The sequence below is a fragment of the Dendrobates tinctorius genome, unplaced genomic scaffold (genome assembly GCF_039654945.1).
Source record: "Dendrobates tinctorius isolate UK_male_01 unplaced genomic scaffold, ASM3965494v1 ptg000107l, whole genome shotgun sequence".
Taxonomy (NCBI): Eukaryota; Metazoa; Chordata; class Amphibia; order Anura; family Dendrobatidae; genus Dendrobates; species Dendrobates tinctorius.
Window position 1 is genome coordinate 36,602,830 of NW_027361775.1, and position 24,252 is coordinate 36,627,081.

General features: G+C 40.0%; 1 protein-coding gene across 1 annotated transcript in view; it reads right to left on the bottom strand.

Annotated features, from left to right (window-relative positions):
• The window catches only part of LOC141100758 (uncharacterized), a 450,303-nt gene that overhangs the window by 309,408 nt on the left and 116,643 nt on the right, over positions 1 to 24,252 (bottom strand). The window contains 9 exon segments of the mRNA XM_073589442.1: positions 3,883 to 3,965; positions 4,439 to 4,566; positions 4,671 to 4,817; positions 4,908 to 5,072; positions 5,152 to 5,285; positions 12,300 to 12,425; positions 14,336 to 14,458; positions 20,263 to 20,385; positions 20,545 to 20,781. Coding sequence (XP_073445543.1) covers positions 3,883 to 3,965; positions 4,439 to 4,566; positions 4,671 to 4,817; positions 4,908 to 5,072; positions 5,152 to 5,285; positions 12,300 to 12,425; positions 14,336 to 14,458; positions 20,263 to 20,385; positions 20,545 to 20,781 — 1,266 coding nt within the window.

Consider the following 24,252-nt stretch of genomic DNA (forward strand, 5'->3'; position numbering starts at 1 on the left):
GATACCCGATGTTTACCTTGGAAACCAGCATGTACGCCGGGTTCCTAGGTAAACATTGGGTATCCAGGAGTCACGGCTCCTGGATACCCGATGTTTACATTAGAAACCAGCGTCCAGCGTCGCTGATCGCTGGTCTCTCACTGCCACACACAGTGATGCGTGCTGGCCAGCGGGAGACCAGCAATCAAAAAATGGCCCAGGCCGATTGAGAACGATCAGTGATACCTGGCAGGGGGGCTGGTCGCTGATCCCCATCACACACAGCGATCTCGCTAGCGAGATCGCTGTGTGTGACGGGGCCTTTAGGTTTGCTCATGATTTGATTCAATCACTGTCCCAAATTTGTGCTGGATGCAATCTGAAATACTTTAATGTCAACCAAATATCCCACCCATGTGTTAATTGCACCTGGAAGGTATTTTAACCTCTTCAAGACCGCCCACAGTAGATAAACGTTGGCGCTTGCTGGGCTTTGTGCAGCGCCGACGTTTATCTACTGTCGGTGGTTTTGTGCCCCCCGGGACCCCCACATACCTTCCAACGCGGGGATCCCGGTGCGCAATGCATGCTGGGACCCCCGACGTCATCGAGACCTGATTGGTTCAGGTCCCGATGACGTCAGCGTCACAGCAGCCAATGGGAGCGATCGCTGGGAAAGCTGCTTGTTTCCCGGCGATCTCCCTCATTGTAACGCGGCTTCTCCCTCTGATTTAACACTGACAGCTGATCAGAGGTGAAGCAGCGTTATGGTGTGACTAGATCGCTGCCTGGCACAGCTGATCGCTGCCTGGCACAGCTGTGCCAGGCAGCGATCTTGTCACACAGTAACGCTGCTTCACCTCTGATCTCACACTGACAGATGATCAGAGGTGAAGTGGCATTACTATGAGTCAGATCGCAGGGCAGCGATCTTGTGACAAAAATAAAAAAAAGTAAAAAAAAAAAAAATCCTATGGTTAGGATTAGGGATAGGGCTAGGGCTAGGGCTAGGGTTAGGGTTAGGGTTAGGGCTAGGGCTAGGGCTAGGGTTAGGGTTAGGGTTAGGGTTAGGGCTAGGGCTAGGGCTAGGGCTAGGGTTAGGGCTAGGGCTAGGGTTAGGGCTGGGATTAAGGTTATGGGTGTGTTGGTGTTAGGTTTGTGATTAGGGTTATGGTTAGGGCTGAGATTAGGGTTAGGGGTGTGTTGGGGTTAGGGTTGGAACTAGAATTGGGGGTTTCCACTGTTTAGGTACATCAGGGGCTCTGTAAATGCAATATGACGCCCGCAGACCATTCCATCAAAGTCTGCATTTCAGAACGTCACTACTTCCCTTCCGAACCCCACCGTGTGCCCAAACAGTAGTTTTCTCCCACATATGGGGTACCAGCGTACTCAGGACAAATTGGACAACAACTCTTTGGGTCCAATTTCTCCCGTTACCCTTGTGAAAATAAAAATTGGGGGCTAAAAGATCATTTTTGTGGAAAAAAAATGATTTTTTTATTTTCACGCCTCTACATTATAAACTTTACTGAAACACTTGGGGGTTCAAAGTGCTCACCACACATCTATATAAGTTCCTTGGGGGGTCTAGTTTCCAAAATGGGGTCACTTGTGGGGGGTTTCCACTGTTTAGGTACATCAGGGGCTCTGCAAACGCGACATGACACCCACAGACCATTCCATCAAAGTCTGCATTTCAGAACGTCACTACTTCCCTTCCGAGCCCCACCGTGTGCCCAAACAGTAGTTTTCTCCAACATATGGCATACCAGCATACTCAGGACAAATTGGACAACAACTCTTAGGGTCCAATTTCTCCTGTTACCCTTGTGAAAATAAAAATTGGGGGCTAAAAGATCATTTTTGTGGGAAAAAAAATGATTTTTTTATTTTCACGCCTCTACATTATAAACTTTACTGAAACACTTGGGGGCTCAAAGTGCTCACCACACATCTATATAAGTTCCTCGGGGGGTCTAGTTTCCAAAATGGGGTCACTTGTGTGGGGTTTCCACTGTTTAGGTACATCAGGGGCTCTGCAAACGCGACATGACACCCACAGACCATTCCATCAAAGTCTGCATTTCAGAATGTCACTACTTCCCTTCCGAGCCCCACCGTGTGCCCAAACAGTAGTTTTCTCCAACATATGGCGTACCAGCATACTCAGGACAAATTGGACAACAACTCTTAGGGTCCAATTTCTCCTGTTACCCTTGTGAAAATAAAAATTGGGGGCTAAAAGTTCATTTTTGTGGAAAAAAAATGATTTTTTTTTATTTTCACGGCTCTACATTATAAACTTTAGTGAAACACTTGGGGGTTCAAAGTGCTCACCACACATCTAGATAAGTCCCTTGGGGGGGTCTAATTTCCAAAATGGGGTCATTTGTGGGGGGTTTCCACTGTTTAGGTACATCAGGGGCTCTCCAAATGCGACATGGCATCCGATCTCAATTCCAGCCAATTCTGCATTGAAAAAGTCAAACGGCACTCCTTCCGTTCTGAGCTCTGCCGTGTGCTCAAACAGTGGTTTAGCCCCACATACGGGGTATTGGCATATTCGGGAGAAATTGCACAAAAAATTTAGTGGTTCATTTTCTCTTTTTACACTTGTGAAAATAAAAAAAAATGGTTTTGAAGTAAAATGTTTGTGAAAAAAAGTTAAATGTTTATTTTTTCCTTCCATATTCCATTCATTCATGTGAAGCACCTGAAGGGTTAATAAACTTCTTGAATGTGGTTTTGAGTACATTGAGAGGTGCAGTTTTTAGAATGGTGTCAATTTTGGGTATTTTCTGTCATATTGACCCCCCAAACTCACTTCAAATGTGAGGTGGTCCCTAAAAAAAATGGTGTTGCAAATTTTGTTGTAAAAATGAGAAATCGCTGGTCAACTTTTAACCCTTATAACTTCCTAAAAAAAAAAAATTATGTTTCCAAAATTGTGCAGATGTAAAGTAGACATGTGGGAAATGTTATTTATTAACTATTTTGTGCGATATCACTCTCTGATTTAAGGGCATAAAAATTAAAAGTTTGAAAATTGCAAAATTTTCTAAATTTTTGCCAAATTTTGATTTTTTTAACAAATAAGTGCAGATCATATCTTAAAAATTTTACCACCATCATGAAGTACAATATGTCACGAGAAAACAATGTCAGAATCAGCAGGATCCGTTGAAGCGTTCTAGAGTTATGACCTCATAAAGTGACACTGGTCAGAATTGAAAAAATTGGCCTGGTCACGAAGGCAAAAACAGGCTCGGGTGCGAAGGGGTTAATTCAATAGTATTCCTCTTATCCATACACCAGGTAACTCTTGATAGCAGAAATGCATTGTTGGTTTGGCTTTTTTATGTATTTGTTGTGCATGTTTGAAGCATCTTGGAATAAAGCATTGAAGAAATTTTAATATAAATTCATTTTACATCTTCCTTTGGATTTACAAGAGTGGTGAGGTTGTGAATATTTTTTATTTTTTTTATACACTGCACCATGAATTTAATGCATTTTTTACAAGCAGTTTCTGGGCGGCTTCATTTAATTTAGACATTTTTGTCATGCATTTTTAAATACAGGTATAAATTCCCGCAGGAAAGCCAAGTTGACATAATAAAGGCCATACCTAAAGATGTGAAAAAGTAAAGGACATAAAAAAGCAGACCTTTCCTGTTTTTTTAATATTTCTCTGTTACCTTACAATTAACATTTGTCCATTTTTCACAAAAAAAATTGAAGCAAAAAAATGATAGGAAAACACAGCTAAAATGGTTCCCACATAATTTTACTAATTCTACATTTTTATTATCGATTGTAAAGCACCTCAGCTATTTTAATTTAGAATGTATACAAATATTTGCTAGCATGATTTTTCACGCAAAAAAATTGAACACCTACCAGAATTCCTTCCATTATAGAGGTCTGGACGGTGTATGTTCACAGCAATGTCATCATTCAAGAAAAAGTTATCCTTGTTCCCACTGTTCATGACAAAAATTAACAGTTAGTTTCTTGCAAAATCATGTTGTTTAATTATTATCAATCAATAACCCAAATATTCTGTATATCCAGGCAAAGAATGGCAGCTATGCATTGAATGTTATACTGTACAGAGCAAGCAACATTCATTATACCATCTAGAATTGACATAAATACAATAGAATTGAAAAGTACCTCAAATGGAAACTCAATAATTATTAAAATGATTTTAAAGAAATTTTAAGGAATTAAGAAAAACTTATACTACTGTCTTATATTGTATCTCTCTGGAATCCAGTTAGTTTACTAAACTTTAAAGAACAATGTTTGCTTTACATTGCAGATGAATTCCCATTACCTGCTATGGACTTAAACACATATGTCTACTAGCTATTACTAATTATTGCTATTACTACTTGAGATCTATTCATTCCAGCTTGAAATCTTTAGCCTGAGCCAAGAATAGAAATTTTACCTGCAATAGCCAATTAGAGGTCTTGGGTGACGATCTATTTCTTCCCAATTCATTCCACCATCTTTAAACCAAATAAACACAAAGGCCTGGAATCCATCAGTGGTCAGCACAGCCTGGTATGTGTTGGTCTTATGATGAAAAGAATATATAATGTTATTATACAGAAATGTACAGGGAACAACAATGGTTTGTTCTTATAGGTTCTGTTCTATAATTAGGGTTCTCTTTTAACCTTATTGTCGTTTTCATTTGCTGGATATGCAGGAACATTCTCCCAAGTAATCTTCAATGTCCACTGAGCTGTGTATGAAATGTTGAAGTTTCTGCTAATGATGACCTCAACTTGAGGAATGACAATGCCGTCATCGTTGGCATACTCCTAATAACAGTCAATAATTAAATATTGATTATACTATGTTGACAATCCTTTTCACTTCTCTTCACCAATTAATAAGTGTCATAAAGTTACCTGGTAGTAAGTAGTTCCCACTCCTTTAGACAAGTCTGCATCACTCCAAAATGCAGCAATGGAGGCCAAATCATATGTTTCACTAAATCCATTGACTGGAGGATGAGTATAAGAAAATACGCTGTTTTTGGATCTTGGGAACACAATTAGACCATTGTCTGTGTACTACAAAAAAACAGCTTAAGGTAAATTTCTCATATCTATTGACTGAGATAAGACATTGATCCCAGCCATTCATACTTACATAGACAAAGTTTCTTAAACTGTTTCCAAAAGGAAATCCAGTTTTGGGCTGGAAAACTGGAGAGGTAAAGTCTGTCGTTCTTCGGTGGTAGTTAATATCATTTGAATTTGCTCCATATGGAAAAAGGGGAATAGCTGCAGTGAAAAAATATATTTATTAATTATAACATAAAAATAATCACCTGAACATTTATTTTAATTTCCTTTAATCTTTTCTATAGAGAATGAAAACTATGATTGTAACAGAGTATCAGAAAAAATGTATTTAATAAGTATGGTAAAAAAAGAAATAAAGAATTCACTGCCCTCCATCCACACTGCCTGTTGTGATATAAGTCAGCTCTTGTGAACAACAGACCTAAGTGCACTGCCCATTCCTCCTTCTTTGCTATGAAATGGGAAGAGCTAATAGAAGACTTTATAATGTGACGCAGCTAAACTCAGCTGTACTGTCCATTACTCCACATGGCCCTTATCTGAAAGATATGAGTCATCTCTCATCTGTGCTCTAATCTCCCTACACTTTCTAATTATGCAGGAGGTTAGACCAGGAGATCAGAGGTTTATTATTATATCTCATACACTGCAAAACCTAAGCTATTAGGGAGGGTGTGTTATTTTTCTGCCTTCTTATTATTGGACAAGTCATTCAGTAAGAAGTACACATTCAGTGAAAAATATCTGATAACACCCATTGGACTTAAAGGTAAAATGTCATGTCATATCAAGCATCTAAACTGACTCTAGTGCGTCGTTAGTGATGCAATGTGCATCACTAACATGTTTTTTTCATTATAAATGGTTCTGTAATGATGTCCGGTTAGCCATGTTTGCGCAGTGAGTAGCCGACCAAGCTTGCACAGTGTCGATCAGGGAGCCACACATGCACTACGATGCACGGCTCTCTGTTCGATACTGTGCAAGTACAGCCATCTCCATGCTATTCACTGCGCAAACGCGACTCCAACCACAACACTGTATAAACGTGAGATTCCAATGATATCGGTGCAACCAGGGAAATCAATCAAATTGATTGGGTGGCAACACCAGTGACTGAACAGAAAATAAAGTACAACCTTATGACTAAACGAGCGAGTACCACCTAACTATACAAAGTGCTTTTTGGACATCATTAAAGAGCCGTTTCGAATGAAAAAAAACAACTTGTCACTGATGCACACTGCGCACTAGGAACAGTTTGGATGCTTGAAATGACGTGGCAGGTTCCTGTTAACAAAAGATAACTGATTAAGTGATAATACATTGACTGCTAATAACTTTGCAATGCAGAGGCTAAAAAGAAAAATAAAAAAAATATAAAAAATGTTTTATTCCACTCTGCAGCCTCTATACATTGTGTATCCAGATAAACATGAAAAATTTGGTGAAAGGTCCTCTACAATGTAAGAAACAAATTAATAAAATATCAGTTGGTGATGTATCACTTCACTGTGCACTACAGACATTAGGAATTAAGAGGCTTCTATGCTAAAATGAGTTACTGTAAGTCTATATGCCATTATTTCCCAATCAGTAAGGATCTGAATAGTGGGATCCTCACCATCTTAAGAATAAAGAAGCCATATCTGTAGTTTAGCACTTTGGTTTCTTGAATTTTTTTACCACAACCCTCTGTACAAGGAACAATAATGCTTGGGTGGAATAATTCCCTTTACAGTATATGGAACTGGCTCGCATGGCCTAAGGTGTCCCTAAGTGGTATTCCCCACAATGCCTTACTTATAATATATATATACTAGCTTGATCAGTGCAAAATTTTCGCACATTGGTCGTCAGGGGCGCAGGCAAATTCAGAAAAAGCAAGCTGGTCAAATGTAAATGTATTTCATGAGATGAAGAACACAGACAGGTATTTATATATGTAGATTGGTAATACAATAAATTGTTTTGATAACTAGAGGCCAAAAAACATTTTCTGGTTGAGGTGCCACCTGCAGGTCATTGTGTCTTTCTGCAGGTTTATGAAAATGAATGTTTAAACTGTATTTAGTGATAAAATCATCAATGTGTGGTTTGTTTGGCTGCTTTCTTACTGAAGGGAGCAAGTTTACCTTTAAAATAGTGTATCATGTGTGTGTGGGGGTCGAAGTAATCAGCGAAAAAGAAGTGCATGTTTACAAATGTGTTGGTAGTGTGCTTTGGGGTACTGTGGTGCCACCTGCAGGTCATTTTTCCTTACTGGAGGTTTATGAAAATTAATGTTTAAACTGTATTTTGTGATCAAATCGTGAATGTGTGGTTTCTTTGGCTATTTTCTTGTTGAAGGGGGCAAGTTTACCTTTCAAATGGTGTATCATTTGTGTGTGTGGGTGCAGTATGAACAGGGATTCAAAGGAATCACCGAAAAACAGTTTAGAAATAATAGATATCCATATCAATATATATCAATAGCTCAAAATATAAACTGTACAATTAGAGTTGATCTGTTCTTTCACTTTGTAGCCATTAGTGTTGAGCATTCCGATACCGCAAGTATCGGGTATCGGCCGATACTTGCTGTATCGGAATTCCGATACCGACTTCCGATATTTTTTCAATATCGGAATTCGGCATCGGAATCGGAAGTTCAGTTGATTGACAGCCTGACGTCATCATGATGCGCGGTGTGTGCGCATCATGATGCGCCGTCATTTCGGGCCTTCCGGGGGTCTCTGCCGGCCTGCCGGGGGGCTGTGCCGGCCTGCCGGGGGGCTGTGTGGACTGCCCGGGGTCTGTACCGGCCTGCCGGGGGGCTGTGCCGGCCTGCCGGTGGTCTGTGCACCCTGTGGGGGTCTGTACCGGCCTGCCGGGGGGCTGTGCCGGCCTGCCGGTGGTCTGTGCACCCTGTGGGGGTCTGTACCGGCCTGCCGAGGGGCTGTGCCGGCCTGCCGGGGGGCTGTGCTGATGTCCGGGGGTCTGTGCAAGCATCGTCCGATGGGACTACAAGTCCCATCTGGCGATGCCTGCTACTATGACAGTGATTGACACATTAGCCAATGATGGGACAGTAGTAGTCCCATCATCCGGCTAATGTGTTAAATGTTAAAAAAAAAAAATACTACATACATACTACATGCATGCTACATACATACTACATGCTACATACATACTACATATATACTACATACATACTACATACATGCTACATACATGCTGCATGCTACATACATACTACATACATACTACATACATACTACATGCATGCTACATACATACATGCATGCTACATACATACTACATGCATGCTACATACATACTACATGCATGCTACATACATACTACATGCATGCTACATACATACTACATGCTACATACATACCACATACATACTACATACATACTACATACTACATATATACTACATGCATGCTACATACATACTACATGCTACATACATACCACATACATGCTACATACATACTACATACATACTACATACATACTACATACATACTACATGCATACTACATGCATACTACATACATACTACATGCATGCTACATACATACTACATGCATGCTACATACATACTACATGCTACATACATACCACATACATACTACATACATACTACATACTACATATATACTACATGCATGCTACATACATACTACATGCTACATACATACTACATACATACTACATACATACTACATACATACTACATACATACTACATACATACTACATGCATACTACATACATACTACATGCATGCTACATACATACTACATGCATGCTACATACATACTACATGCTACATACATACCACATACATACTACATACATACTACATACTACATATATACTACATGCATGCTACATACATACTACATGCTACATACATACTACATATATACTACATACATACTACATACATACTACATACATACTACATGCATACTACATGCATACTACATGCATGCTACATACATACTACATGCTACATACATACCACATACATACTACATACATACTACATACATACTACATGCTACATACATACTACATATATACTACATGCATGCTACATACATACTACATGCTACATACATACCACATACATACTACATACATGCTACATACATACTACATATATACTACATGCATGCTACATACATACTACATATATACTACATGCATGCTACATACATACTGCATGCTACATGCATGCTACATACATACTACATACATACTACATGCTACATACATACCACATATATACTACATACATACAATACATTCATACAATACATACATAGACATACAGTACATATAACATAGAGTAACATACTTACCAATACTTGTCACATTGTTCCCCGAAGCCATTGTCTTTTCCGGAATAAATATTAACATAACAAACCACAAAAATACTCACCCACGATCCGAAGCAGTCCACGAGTGTGTCCCACGACGATCTTGGGTAGAGAACTGCAGCATCAGCTGATGCTGCCGTTCTCTACGGGCTGCAGGAATCCAATGACGGAAGGTAGGTATCCTTCCGCACTGTATTCCTCCGCCACTTAAAAAAAAAAAAAGTCCCTAGTCTCACTTTATGCCATTGCTGTGTGGGAATTTCCCACACAGCAATGGCATAAAGTGAGACTAGGGACTTTTTTTTTTTTTAAGTGGCGGAGGAATACAGTGCGGAAGGATACCTACCTTCCGTCATTGGATTCCTGCAGCCCGTAGAGAACGGCAGCATCAGCTGATGCTGCAGTTCTCTACCCAAGATCGTCGTGGGACACACTCGTGGACTGCTTCGGATCGTGGGTGAGTATTTTTGTGGTTTGTTATGTTAATATTTATTCCGGAAAAGACAATGGCTTCGGGGAACAATGTGACAAGTATTGGTAAGTATGTTACTCTATGTTATATGTACTGTATGTCTATGTATGTATTGTATGAATGTATTGTATGTATGTAGTATATATGTGGTATGTATGTAGCATGTAGTATGTATGTAGTATGTATGTAGCATGCATGTAGCATGCAGTATGTATGTAGCATGCATGTAGTATATATGTAGTATGTATGTAGCATGCATGTAGTATATATGTATGAATGTATGTAGCATGTAGTATGTATGTAGTATGTATGTGGTATGTATGTAGCATGTAGTATGTATGTAGTATGTATGTAGCATGCATGTAGTATGTATGTAGTATGTATGTAGCATGCATGTAGCATGCAGTATGTATGTAGCATGCATGTAGTATATATGTAGTATGTATGTAGCATGCATGTAGTATATATGTATGAATGTATGTAGCATGTAGTATGTATGTAGTATGTATGTGGTATGTATGTAGCATGTAGTATGTATGTAGTATGTATGTAGCATGCATGTAGTATGTATGTAGTATGTATGTAGTATATATGTAGTATGTATGTAGCATGTAGTATGTATGTAGCATGCATGTAGTATATATGTAGTATATATGTAGCATGTATCATGTATGTAGTATGTATGTGGTATGTATGTAGCATGTAGTATGTATGTAGCATGCATGTAGTATATATGTAGTATGTATGTAGCATGTAGTATGTATGTAGTATGTATGTAGTATATATGTAGTATGTATGTAGCATGTAGTATGTATGTAGCATGCATGTATTATATATGTAGTATATATGTAGCATGTAGCATGTATGTAGTATGTATGTGGTATGTATGTAGCATGTAGTATGTATGTAGCATGCATGTAGTATATACGTAGTATGTATGTAGCATGTAGTATGTATGTAGCATGCATGTAGTATATATGTAGTATGTATGTAGCATGTAGTATGTATGTAGCATGCATGTAGTATATATGTAGTATGTAGCATGTAGTATGTATGTAGCATGCATGTAGTATATATGTAGTATGTAGCATGTAGTATGTATGTAGCATGCATGTAGCATGTACTATGTATGTAGCATGCATGTAGTATATATGTGTTATGTATGTAGCATGTAGCATGCATGTAGCATGCATGTAGTATGTATGTAGTATGTATGTAGTATATATGTGGTATGTATGTAGCATGTAGTATGTATGTAGCATGTAGTATGTATGTAGCATGCAGTATGTATGTAGCATGCATGTAGTATATATGTAGTATGTATGTAGTATATATGTAGTATGTATGTTGCATGTAGTATTTATGTAGTATGAATGTAGCATGTATGTAGTATGTAGTATGAATGTAGCATGTATGTAGTATGCATGTTGTATGTATGTAGCATGTAATTTTTTTTTTTTTTTTTTACATTCAACACATTAGCCGGATGATAGGACTATTACTGTCCCATCATTGGCTAATGTGTCAATCACTGTCATGGTAGCAGGCATCGCCCGATGGGACTTGTAGTCCCATCGGACGATGCCTGCACAGACCCCCGAAGCCTGCACAGACCACCGGCAGGCCGGCACAGCCCCCCGGCAGGCCGGCACAGCCCCCCGGAGCCTGCACAGACCACCGGCAGGCCGGCACAGCCCCCCGGAGCCTGCACAGCCCCCCGGCAGGCCGGCACAGCCCCCCGGCAGGCCGGCACAGCCCACCGGAGCCTGCACAGACCACCGGCAGGCCGGCACAGCCCCCCGGCAGGCCGGCACAGACCACCGGAGCCTGCACAGACCCCCTGGCAGGCCGGCACAGCCCCCCGAAAGGCCCGTACAGACCCCAGAGAGGCTGTACAAGGGCAGGAAAGGGTTTTTCTTATTCCGATACCGGAAGTCCCATAGACTTGAATGGGACTTCCGGTATCGGAATCGGCGATACCGATACTTTTTTTAAAGATCGGCCGATACCATCCGATACGATACTTTGAAGTATCGGACGGTATCGCTCAACTCTAGTAGCCATCATTGCAAGTGTAAAAGTGTCCACCCAGGAAATTGGAGAAATTATGTTCACAATATGTTGTATATCACTTGCACAAATCAACAACTATAAAAGTACATATACAGTATAAATAATTATTCCAGTATATTCTCACAGCAAAAATAAATAATTTCTTCAGAACTTATTCCTTTTTAGTTCAGAATTAGCTACAATTTTTTTTATCTAAAATATAAACTGATATTAAATGAGAAGTTTTTTTAATTTACATAAAATAAATTTACATAAAAATAACATGAAAATAAAATTATATGCCATTTACCTGTACAGTAAATACCATCTCCCGTGTAGTATGGCAAGCATTGGCAATTAAACGATCCGGCCACATTAGAGCATATTGCATTTTTTGAGCAATTATTCAATTCTTTGCTAGAACACTCATTAATATCTAAAATGAATTAAATGTAGGCTGTTAATGATAAAATGCTAATATACTCAAGACTATAAAGTGATAACAGATGAGTATATGACTTTCTTTATTCGTGCAGTCAGTCACCCGTATAAATGGAATGAGTTCAGAGTGCAGTGCTCAGACTGTCCAACAGCTCTCCCTACTTGAGCGTGACAGCTGCATAGAAATACATGCAGCTGTCACACGGGTTTGGAGAGTCTCGGGTCAGTCCGAGCACTGCATTTCGAACTCTGTCTGAGGCCAGGGTCACACTTGCGAGAGCAATGCGAGAAACTCGCGTGAGTCTTGCGCCTCCATACCCGGCACTGCCTCCGGCGGTTCTGAGCAGAGCGTACAGATGCATAGAAATACATGCAGCCGCACAATCCGGTCCCAAGTGCCAACGGCAGTGCCGGTTATTGAGGCGAGAGACTCATGAGAGTTTCTCGCATTGCACTCGCAAGTGTGACCCCTGCCTAATTTGTACTACCTGTCTGACTGCACTCTATGACAATTGTACAACACAATTTATTCAGCGTTTTGTATGCCAGCCTTAATTGGCCATTGGAATACAATTAAGAGGCATACACTGCTAATGAACCAGAACTCTCCTACTCTCCCTCCATAGGTTATCACCCTATTGGGTGCTGTTTACCATTTCTAGATTTACACAATATCAATTTCTAGATTTACACAATATGGTGCACTGTAAGTCTGTCCACTCTAAAGGCCCTGTCTCACATAGCGAGATCGCTGATGCGTCACCGATTTTGTGACGCAACAGCGATCTTGCTACATGTGACACATAGCAGCAACCGCCCCCCCCGCTGGATATCGCTGATCGTGCTCGAATGTCCTGGGTCATTTTTTCATCGTCAGCGTCCCACTGGCCAGCATGCATCGCTGTGTTTGAGGCCGACGAGCGACCTCGTTGGCGACGCAGAACTCAGGACACAGGCTGGAATTGTGACAACGCACCAGCAATCCTTACCAGGTCTTATCGCTGTCGGGATCGCTGGTGCGTCGATGAAGACATCTGCCTGTTTGGCAGCTTACTAGCGACCATGTAGTGATGCACCAGCAATCCCTACAGGTTGTATCATTGTCGGAATCGCTGGTGCGTCGCTATGTGAAATGGGACCCTAAGGGTGCCTTCACATGCATGATTATCGGGGAATACTTAAGGATAATTGTAAAGTGTAAACACGCTGCTGATCACTCAAAAATAGGAGAAAAACTCATTCATTGGGTGAATGATTTTTAAGCTTGCTTAAAAATCATTGTTCTAGGCTGCACATCATCCTGTGTACATAGGACATGTGCATCCTAGAACAGTATGTGCTCATTGAATGATTGCTCTGTGCACATATCAAGCGCCTAAATATGGTGTTAAATGACCATCAATTGTCTTCGTTTGCTTTGGCTGGTTTCACACTTGCGTTTTTTTGCGCTGTGTTTTTGCACAAAAAAAGCATGTGTTTTTTTTCCTATACTTAACATGGGTGTGCATAGACATGCATTTGTACGCGTTTGTATGCCCATGCGTTTTTTTGTAGAGTGTGCCCGGGCGCACAAAATGCATCCTGTTGCATTTTTTGTGCGTCCGACCAGGCTAAAAAAAAATGCATGCGCATGCAATGCGCACAAAATTCACCCAAAAACACATTATAGTCTATGGGAGCGCTGACGTGCGCATGGTTATGCGCACGTCAGCGCAAAAACCGCATGCGTTTTTTTAAAAAAACCATACACAAAAATACATACAAACGCATGATGCATTTTTATGTGCGTTTGCACTGTGCACGCAGCACAAAAAAACGCAAGTGTGAAAGTAGCCTTAGAATTAGACACCATTAATAAATATGCCCCATTGTCTTTGGATCCTGCAAAAACAATCTATTACTTACCGACACAGCTGTCATTGTCTTCTGTGTATCCTGGCTGACAGATACATTTAAAGCTACCAATTTCATTTATACACAATCTTCCTGCTCCTGTGCAGTACTCTTCATCATCACATTCTACAATATCTATGAAGAGAAGATATATATTTAGTTAGTTAGCACTGGAAGGAATGACAAATTACTACTGACTTATAAATTCATTTGTGATCTGCTTTCGGAAAATGTAGAAATGGTGAATTAACAGCTAAATAAAGCATGAAGTACACGCTGAAAACATATGCAAATTTGTCCAGGGGCGGACACAGACTGCAGAATGCCATTGTGCAAAATATATCTCTGGGTCCCATTCCCAAATGCTGGCAATGTTATCCCTGTTACCCATTGTTGATTGGCTGAGCTTCGGAAAATGTGCCATTACTGCACTGTACATGTATATACTGTATATACAGTCTGGGAGGTGGCTACACGCTGAAAGAAGGAACTTAGTTTGGCCTTGCAGATTACTCCATTTTCTATTTGCTTGCAAAAAACCCTCTATTTTGATACAGCAAACCTATTTATCACTGGCATCCTAAAAAACGTCATGAGTCTGCTTGAGCTGTATTTTACAAAACAACTTTCTTTTCTTATGGTAAGAAAGGAGTTCTGGATGGGGATTCCCTTCAAGATGTCTATATGCTTAACTCCTTACTAGAGATAGGTGAACCCGAACAGTAAAGTTTGGTGTCTGTACTGAACTCCTACTGTTCGGGCAGGCAGGAAGTCCGTGTTACTGTTCGGGTTTTGCCCCCCAAACACCAGATGTTTGCTCTGATGTGCATGACAGCACAGCAAACACTGCTTCTGATCAGCAGTAAAATCATTACCGCCACTCAGACAGTTGCAGCTGTGATTGGAGGTAAAAGGTGTACCTTTGGTCACTGGCATCAGCTGATGGGACTATTGTTCCCATCAGCCTTCTCCTGCTGCTGCTAATAATAGAGAGCAGGTGGCGGCTGATGGGAGTATTCATCAGCAGTCGCCTGCACTCTAAATAAATAATTTTAAAAAAATGACATTGATTCCCCTGAATTTTTGGTAATCAGCCAGAGAAAACTGACAGCTGGGGGTGCAACCCTCAGCTGTCAGCATTATCAAGGCTTGCTATCTAGAATAGAGTGTTCCCAATGCTCATATTTTAATTTGGGGGCTGGCATTCTCAGGCTGGTAAGGGGCCATGATATTGCCCCCCCAGCCTTAAAATAGCATCCTGCAGCTGCCCAGAAAAGGCACATCTTTTAGATGCTCCAATTCTGGCACTTTGCTAGGCACTTCCCACTTGCCATGTAGCGGTGGAAAGTGGGGTCCATATTTATGGTATTGATGTCATCTTTCTATTGTCCGATGACATCAAGCCCATGGCTTAGAAATGGAGAGGCATCTATAAGACACCATTCCATTACTAATCATATAGTTGTATTGTAAGTAAACACACAGCCAGTATATATTCTTTTATTTGAAATAAAAACAAAACACGCTTTTCATTTTTATTTAAAAATAAACACGGTTATACTCACCTAATGCCCATACTATTGAAGCCCTCGTCTCCTCTAATAAAGCAAAAAGAATAACCATATCACTCACCTGTCCAACGTTCTGTCCCATGCCATAATCCATGTCTGGGGATAAACAGTTTTCAACCTGGATGGTGTCAAGATGCGACCATCCAGGCTGAGAACAAAAATATTTCATTCTAGTTGAACTTTCAAATCTGAATGCCAATATGGCGTTCTTTCCCATCTGAGCTTTGCACTGTACCTGAAAATAAGTTTGCAACTACATGTAGGTCATTGCCATACTCAGAAAAATTTGCATAACAAATTATGTTATTCCATCTGAAAATTGAAAACTTGAGGATAAACATTTTTGTAAAAAAAATTTAAAATTCTACTGCTCAATGTTATAACATTTTGTTATATCACCTGTAGGTTTAAAATGCTTGCTACAACCTTAGATTAATTCTTCCAGAGGTGTTGTTTCCCAAATGGGGTCATTTTCTGCATGTTTCTGATTTCTTGGCATCTCAGTGGCAATCCTATTTTGATAAGATATCCACAATATATTTTAGCAAAAGTTGTACTCCAAAAGTCAAAAGTAGTTCTTTTCCTTCAGAGCCTTTCTGGTTGCCCAAAGTTTAGCTTCTGACTATATTTGAAGCACATCTTTGTGCTCAGGAGAAAATGAACTACACAATATGGGGTTAATTTCCTCTTGTTCCATCATAGAATGTAATGCAACCAGCTTCATAGAGTATAATGCAGCACCCATAGGGTATAATGTAGCCCCCTTAGAGTATAATGCAACCCCTCAAAAGGTATAATGCAGCCCCTCATAGAATATAATGTATCCCCCTCATAGGATATAATGCAGCCCCTTCATATAGTATAATACAGCCCCCCACAGAATATAATGTAGCCCCCTCAGAGTATAATGCAGCCCCCTCATAAGGTATAATGCAGCCCCTCCATAGAATATAATGCAGCACCCTCATATAGTGTAATGTACCTCCCTCAGAGTATAATGAAGCCCCATCAAAGGGTACCATGCTGCCCCCTCATAGGATATATGCTGCCCCCCTCATAGGGTATAATTCTGCTCCGCTGATAGGGTATAATGCTGCCCCCCTGATAGAGTGTCATACATCCCCCCTCATAGAGTATCATGCTGTCCCCCTTATAGGGTATCATGCTGCTCCCCTCATAGGGTATAATGCTGCCCCCCTCATAGGTTATACTGCTGCCCCCTCATAGGGTAAAATGCAGCTCCCCTTATAGGGTATAATGCAGCTTCCCCCATAGGGAATAATGCTGCCCCCCCATAGAGTATAATGTAGCTACCCCATAGGGAATAATGCTGCCCCCCTCACAGGGTATAATGCAACCAGGACTCACTAACAAATATATATTAAAAAAACACAATACTCACCTCTCCTCATCACTCCCATGCTGATTCTGGTGGCAGCTCTGCTCCGATGGGAGTATTCATCAGCTAAATATATAATTAAAAAAAAAAAGATGTGGAGTACCACTGTATTTTTGATAACCAGCCAGGTAAAACTGACAGCTGCAGAATGCAACCCTCAGCTATCAGCTTTTACAAGGTTGGTTATCAAGAATAGAGGTGTCCCCATGCTATTTATTTTGTTTATTTAAATAAATAATTAAAAAAAAACAGCATGGTTCATATAAGTGGGGTTCATGTCATCTTTGCATTGTTCAGTTACAGCAAGCCCACAACTTAGTAGTGGAGGTTGGTTGTCCAAAACGGAAGGTGGACCCCACCTGTTTCTTAAATTTATTTATTTACCTAATTTTGCCAAAAATGCTCGGGAATCCAAACACATTCATGCCAACTTTGAGATTGGCAAATGTTTTCCAAACATGTTCGCTCATCTCTAGTTGTGATGTCATGGTACTTTACCTGTCAAGTTCCCATCACATTGTGATTGAGTGTCTGATATTCTTTTTGAAAAAATACACTACATGCACATATATTTTCTAATCACGGTGGTTTTATTTTTGTTGATTTACAATTTTTTTTCATTTGAAAGTAATTTATTTTTACAGAAACAAGGGGTTAGTATGGGGGTAAATTCTCCCCTTCTCTAGCAAACATTGTAATGGCGGATGGAAGTAGAGGATTTTGTTTTATGATGACAACCCATATAAACAGAAAATACTATGGTTTGGAAATTATATTGAAGATCTCCTGTTTGTCTGGACTGGCACACACAGGAGGAAGTCAAGGGATTTTTTTGTCTTCAAATTAAAATGTTAAAATTAACCCATTTAATCTGGAGTTCACAGTTAGAATGAGATGTTGATTAACTTCTTGGATTTGACTTTGCAGGGTGATACATGCAATTGTATGGTCACAGTTTTCCCATATCGGAAGCCAACCGATTGCAATTCTATTTTACAAGCAGAATCATTCCACCTATTGCCCATTACAAAAAATATCCCTAAGAGGGAACTCATCTGTATTAAGAGAAATTGCACTAGGATAGACGATTTTTCTAGGGAGTAGAATAAAGTGTCGAAGGAATCACACCTAAATAATGCCATTTAGTTGGTAACCGAAATTAATAGATGTGACATGCTTGATGAAAATGCAGCAAAATACAGGTTTTTAGCAAAGAAAGCACCAACAATAGGATCAATTCTATCCCCCCATTTATTTAAGCATAATATCAAACAGCCCACAGAAACTTGGCTCTCTTTAAAAGGTTTTTTAAAAAGCGGTCAAACCAAATGCGACTCCTGTGAACATGCATATAAATATTTTTTTTTCTTTAACCACAGGACAGACATTCAACATAAAGCATTTTATTTATTAACTATAACACCGCTGGTATAATATATCTCATAAAGTGCACATCATGCCACATCCAATATGTGGATTGCACTGTAGGACTCTTAAAAAGACATACGTCGGATGCGGTAAGTACTACTGCTCTCAACATATCTGCAGTATCTCATCATTTTGCATAGATGCATAAAGTTAATCTGTCTACCCTTACATTTCAAGGAATAGAAAAGGTCCATAAACCAATTAGGGGAGGTAATTTCAGAAGAAAATCTTAAACAGAGAATCCTTTTGGATCTTTATGTTAAATACCAGAATCTCATTGGGCCTTAATGTGAGAAAATACATGATTTTACAATATATGTAAGGTTTCTTGCTATGGTATGTTTTATTTTTAATTTATCCCGTCTTATTTGTCTTTAGTGTTCATGTGCTCTCAGGTGTACCAATTTGGTTGTGCCGATGTTATTGGCAGCAAGTAGCATGTGACCGGTGTTTGACTCTATGTATAGACGGTTCTAACATACACTGTGCAACCATGAGGAAGGCTTGTTAAGCCGAAACGCATTGATGTTTTTGCCATTGGAGGAGCCGCCATCATTTTAACTTGTTCATTAAATCATGGATTTTTCTCTACGGCCGGGGTCACACTAACCGACGCAAAATACGGTCCGTAGTTTACAGGCGTAATACGGATGAATGACCCCTAAACAGTGCTCCGTATGTCATCCGTAAGAAAGGTGTGGTCGCGTATTTTGCGCATGTCAGCATCCGTATGTAATCCGTATGCCATCCGTATGCTGAGATTTTCTCGCTGGCTTGCAAAATGGACATATAATGGAGCCCTATGACAGGTTTTATAACACAAACGAAAGAATAGATATAGACACATAGAATACATATATATATATATATGTCATTGTGACACATACATATATATATATATTTATATTTCACAGAGTTCTTCATAGCAGAATAGCCGCTAATTCAATTGCCAGCTTTTGCCAAATCATTCCCCAACCCGACATGAAATGACACATGGTTTACATACAGTAAAACATTTCATTTCATGTTTTTTTTTGTATGTCTTTCATTAGTAATTAGATGAGGGTTGATGTGTAAAATTTGGGAGGTGTAGGTGTTAATTTAAGGGGTTAATTCGTTGTAAAATATGTGTGGGCTCCCGCGGTAATTTGTAAATGCGGGAGGACACTGGGTGTGTATTTCTCGCAAGTCACACATCTGGTCCGTGTGTGATGTGTATTTTTAGCGCACCCATAGACTTGCATTGGCGTACTACGGGCGTAGTACGCTGACAATCGCACCATGCTGCGATTGGCACGGACCGTAGAATACAGATGAGAAATATACGGCTGATGGGAGCTGCCCCATATAGAATCATTTGTCCGTGTGTAATGCGTGCTTTTAACGCCTCTCACTCGTCCGTATTCCTCTCTAGTGTGACCCCGGCCTACTACCTGTTGCCTCGCTGGATATCTTCTTTTTATTATCCATGGCAAGTATTCTCACTGATAGAGAACTCTTTTACAATGTCGTGGAAAATATTACATCAGCTGTGTACTTACCCTCGCAAGTTTCATTTACAAGGATGAATCCAGTGTTACAAGAGCATTCATAGCTGCCATTCGTGTTCGTACAGGATGCATTTACCCCACAAATAAGGACATTTTCAGAACACTCGTCGATATCTGCAAAATGATATGGAATAAATGCACTTGCGGTTAGATACAGATAATTATTCTAGAGTAGGCTAATATAGGAAATAAGGAAGGTTTGTACAGAGTGCCAGCTGTAATAATTGTACTTTTGGATGTCAATTACATGAGGTGAGGAACAAATATACTCACCCGTACATTCCATCCCATTACCAGAGTACCCGTCCCTGCATGTACAGATGTAGGAGCCGTCAGTGTTGTTACAGTTCCCCCAGAGACTGCAGTCATTCGCTGTTGTACACTCATCAATGTCTGTGCAGTTTTCTCCATCATAACCTTGCCGACATTCACATTTGTATGAACCAGGCATGTTGATACAACTTGAATGGAGTGGGCACAAGTTTTCATTTTCCACGCATTCATCTATATCTGCAGTGTTGAATAGAAAAATCTTATAAGCAAAATGTCATAACAATTGTGCGGTTTTTTAGTGGTGGCAGCCACCTTCATGAAGTGTATAAGATGTTGTCCTAGGCTGATAGATATTTGTACCATGATGTAATCTACTATATAATTGTCTAATTCTGTCTGTCTGTAACGGAAATCCCGCGTCGCTGATTAGTCACGCCCAGCCAGCCGCAACCAATCAGCGACAGGCGCAGTCCGGCAGCGAATCCCGTGTCGCTGATTGGTCAAACCCGGCCGGGTGTGACCAGTAAGCGACAGGTGTAGTCCGCTTGCGAATTGCAACGGGATTTGAACCATGCTTTCTGATTGGTCACTGGGCGCCACCAATCAGCGATATTGGCACGGACGCAGTCCGGCTGCGAATACCACGTCGCTGATTGGTCGCGCGAGCATCGCTGATAAATCTTCATAAATAAGCTACATATATATTCTAGAATACCCGATGCGTTAGAATCGGGCCACCATCTAGTACTATAATAACTGTACTACATCATGTAAAAATGTGAAAGTATGTTTTTATTATAAGCAGGAGAAATATAATATTTAATATGCGGAAAGTAAGAAATGTTACATGTGTTGTCCGGGCATGTCATGCTGATCAGACAACTGACACCTCTACCGATCAGTTGTTAATATCTATGATTGAGGCAGAATGCAAACGATGAACATGGCTGAACAGCACAACTCCATTCAATTTGTAGAGGCTGCTTTAAAGTACAGCAGATCACTTGCTATTTCAAAGGATAGGAACTGATCTGCAGACCTCGGCAGTTGAAGCTACAAAATAAATATATCTGTGCAGTCAGGTCTACTAAGTGTACATCACGTCACTGCCAGGCTTTTAACAACTGATCAGTAGGAGACAGTTGACTGATCTGTACAGAGTTAGCTATATTGCCAGTCCACGGTAGAAGGAGTTAAGTTACGAACTAGCTTTTGTTTATTAGAGGAGTTTTAGATAAGTTACAGAAAAAGTAGTAGGAAGTATTGATGTTGAGGAAAACAAAACAAGTGGAGAGTGTGATTTTTCCAGATGAATTTAAAATAGCAATTTCAAGACCAAACTTATCTACTAGCAACTATCTCTCATACAGCTAGATTGCGGAGACTGAATGACTACTAAGAAGGAATCTGTCAACTGCAGTGAGTGCTTTTAGGTACATGAACTGTATCCTCTTGGTGGTACTATCATTTCCTTTCTTTGCAAATGCAAGTTAGAAGTTACTCAGCTACTCGCCTCCGGGACGTTTCACCAAGCTGGCATCATCAGATAAATAAGGCTAATTCGTGGTCGCACATAGACTAACTTTATGGTTAACTAGCTGGTACTTACCGACCTTGGATGTATGGATACATCCTGGTGATTTTGGATGCACAGAGGCCAGGCACACATGATTGCCACCGAATGTCAGCTGATTCTGACAGCTGACACCCGGCTCTCAGTGCTATCACAGCATTTAGAGAGCAGGCACAGGGAATAAAGCCCCTCTGCCTTTAGATCGGCGCCCTCACAATGTCATAGCGGGGGCCCGATCATTGCCATGATGAACAGTTGTTGTCATGACGACATCCAAGTCACTAGGCACTAGCATGTTAGTTAGATCATGTGCATTGCATGATCTTACGAACTCGTGTCTGCGGGGCTGACAGGCTATAAGGTATAGCAATGCTATGCGAAAAGGAAAATATCCAGCTCAACGATGTAGTGAAACCAATATTTTATTCACCATGCAAAGTGACAGATTGAGGATAAAAGCATCAGCATATTTCAAGATGGAAATGCGATATCTCATTTCATCCGTCTACATCATTGAGCTGGATATTTTCCTTTTCGCATTGCTGCACGTCTAACACAACAGATCCGTGCTCCGATCATCAAGACGCCGGAATGGTGAGCTGAACTTTTTCTACATAGCAATACTATACCTTATAACAGTGAACAGACTTCAGAGAGTTAAAGTCCCATAGTGGGACTAAGTAAAAATGTAAAAAAAAAAGTGAAAAAAAACTTTTAAAAACAATTTTTAAAAATCGCAAAAAAATAAAAAAATATATTGTACCCATAAATAAATATCCACAATCAGAAGAAAAAAGGACCATAGCACTCACTGATCCAAATAGAAATTCCACTTTCATTGGCACACAATTAAAATTTCATGGCCGGGAGGCTGTGGGAGAGAGTGAGCACACACCGACGACGGCCGTTTCGTTGCGTGCTCACTCTCTCCCACAGCCTCCCGGCCATGAAGTTTTAATTGTGTGCCAATAAAAGTGGACTTTCTATTTGGTTCGGTGACTGCTATGGTCCTTTTTTCTTCTGATTGTGGACTTATACATATTGTATTTTCTGGACAAGCACCAAGATCTTGGTAATAGCCTGCAATACAGCACAAGTTTGACAGCAATAACTGGCAGGGATACCGGCGATGCCGGCTGGCTTTTCCTCTTACCATAAATACCGTAAATATTATGAAAAAATTAATAGAAACAAACAAAAGTACACATATTTGGTATTGCCACATCCTGAATAACCTGATCTGTAAAACTGTTCCACTAATTAGCCCCTTTTGTAAACACTGTAAAGAAAAAAATAGATGCAAAAAAATGATGATTTATAATCATACCACCGAATAAAAAGTGGAATAAAACACGATAAAAAGACAAATGTAAATAAAAATGGGCCTGCTGAAACCAACATCTTGTCCTGCAAAAAACAAGCTGTCATACAGCTCTATCAGCAGAAAAATGAAAAAGTTATAGCTCTCAGAATAAAGCAATGCAAAGATACCTAATTTTTTTTTGTAGAAAATAGTTTTTATTGTGTAAAGGCACCAAAACATTAAAAAAAACTATATAAATGTGCTATCTCTGCAATTGTACTAACCCGAAGAGCCGCCTTATTAATTTTACCATACACTGAATGGTATTAAAAAAACAAAGAATTCCTAAATAGAAAGCAATCAAAAAATGTCAGGAGCCAATAAAAGCGTCAACTCGTCCTGCAAAACAAACACCCTCACATTACTTTGTCAGGAGACATATTGAAAAATGATAGTTCTCAAAATATGTCAATGTTTTTACAATAAGAAGTGTTCTTTAGTGTGTGGCAGCAGCCAAATAGTAAAAAACAATATAAATCTGGTATAGCTGTAATCGCACCGACCTGAAGAATAAAGTCTTCTAATCACTTATACTGAACGAGAAACCGTGCAAAATATAAATAGAACCAATTGTTCACCTGATGTTGATTTTTTCATTCTGCCTTCTAAAGATAGCAGCTTGGCTTGTCTCACATATATCCTGTGCTCCGCGCTGAGCGCTTCCACTGGGATTTCCATTGTAATTCTCTGAAATACGTGATTTAGACAGAATCCTCAGTGGAAGATTCCCTATAATGAAGCAGATGGATGCACTGTGGACTCCATCTGACCT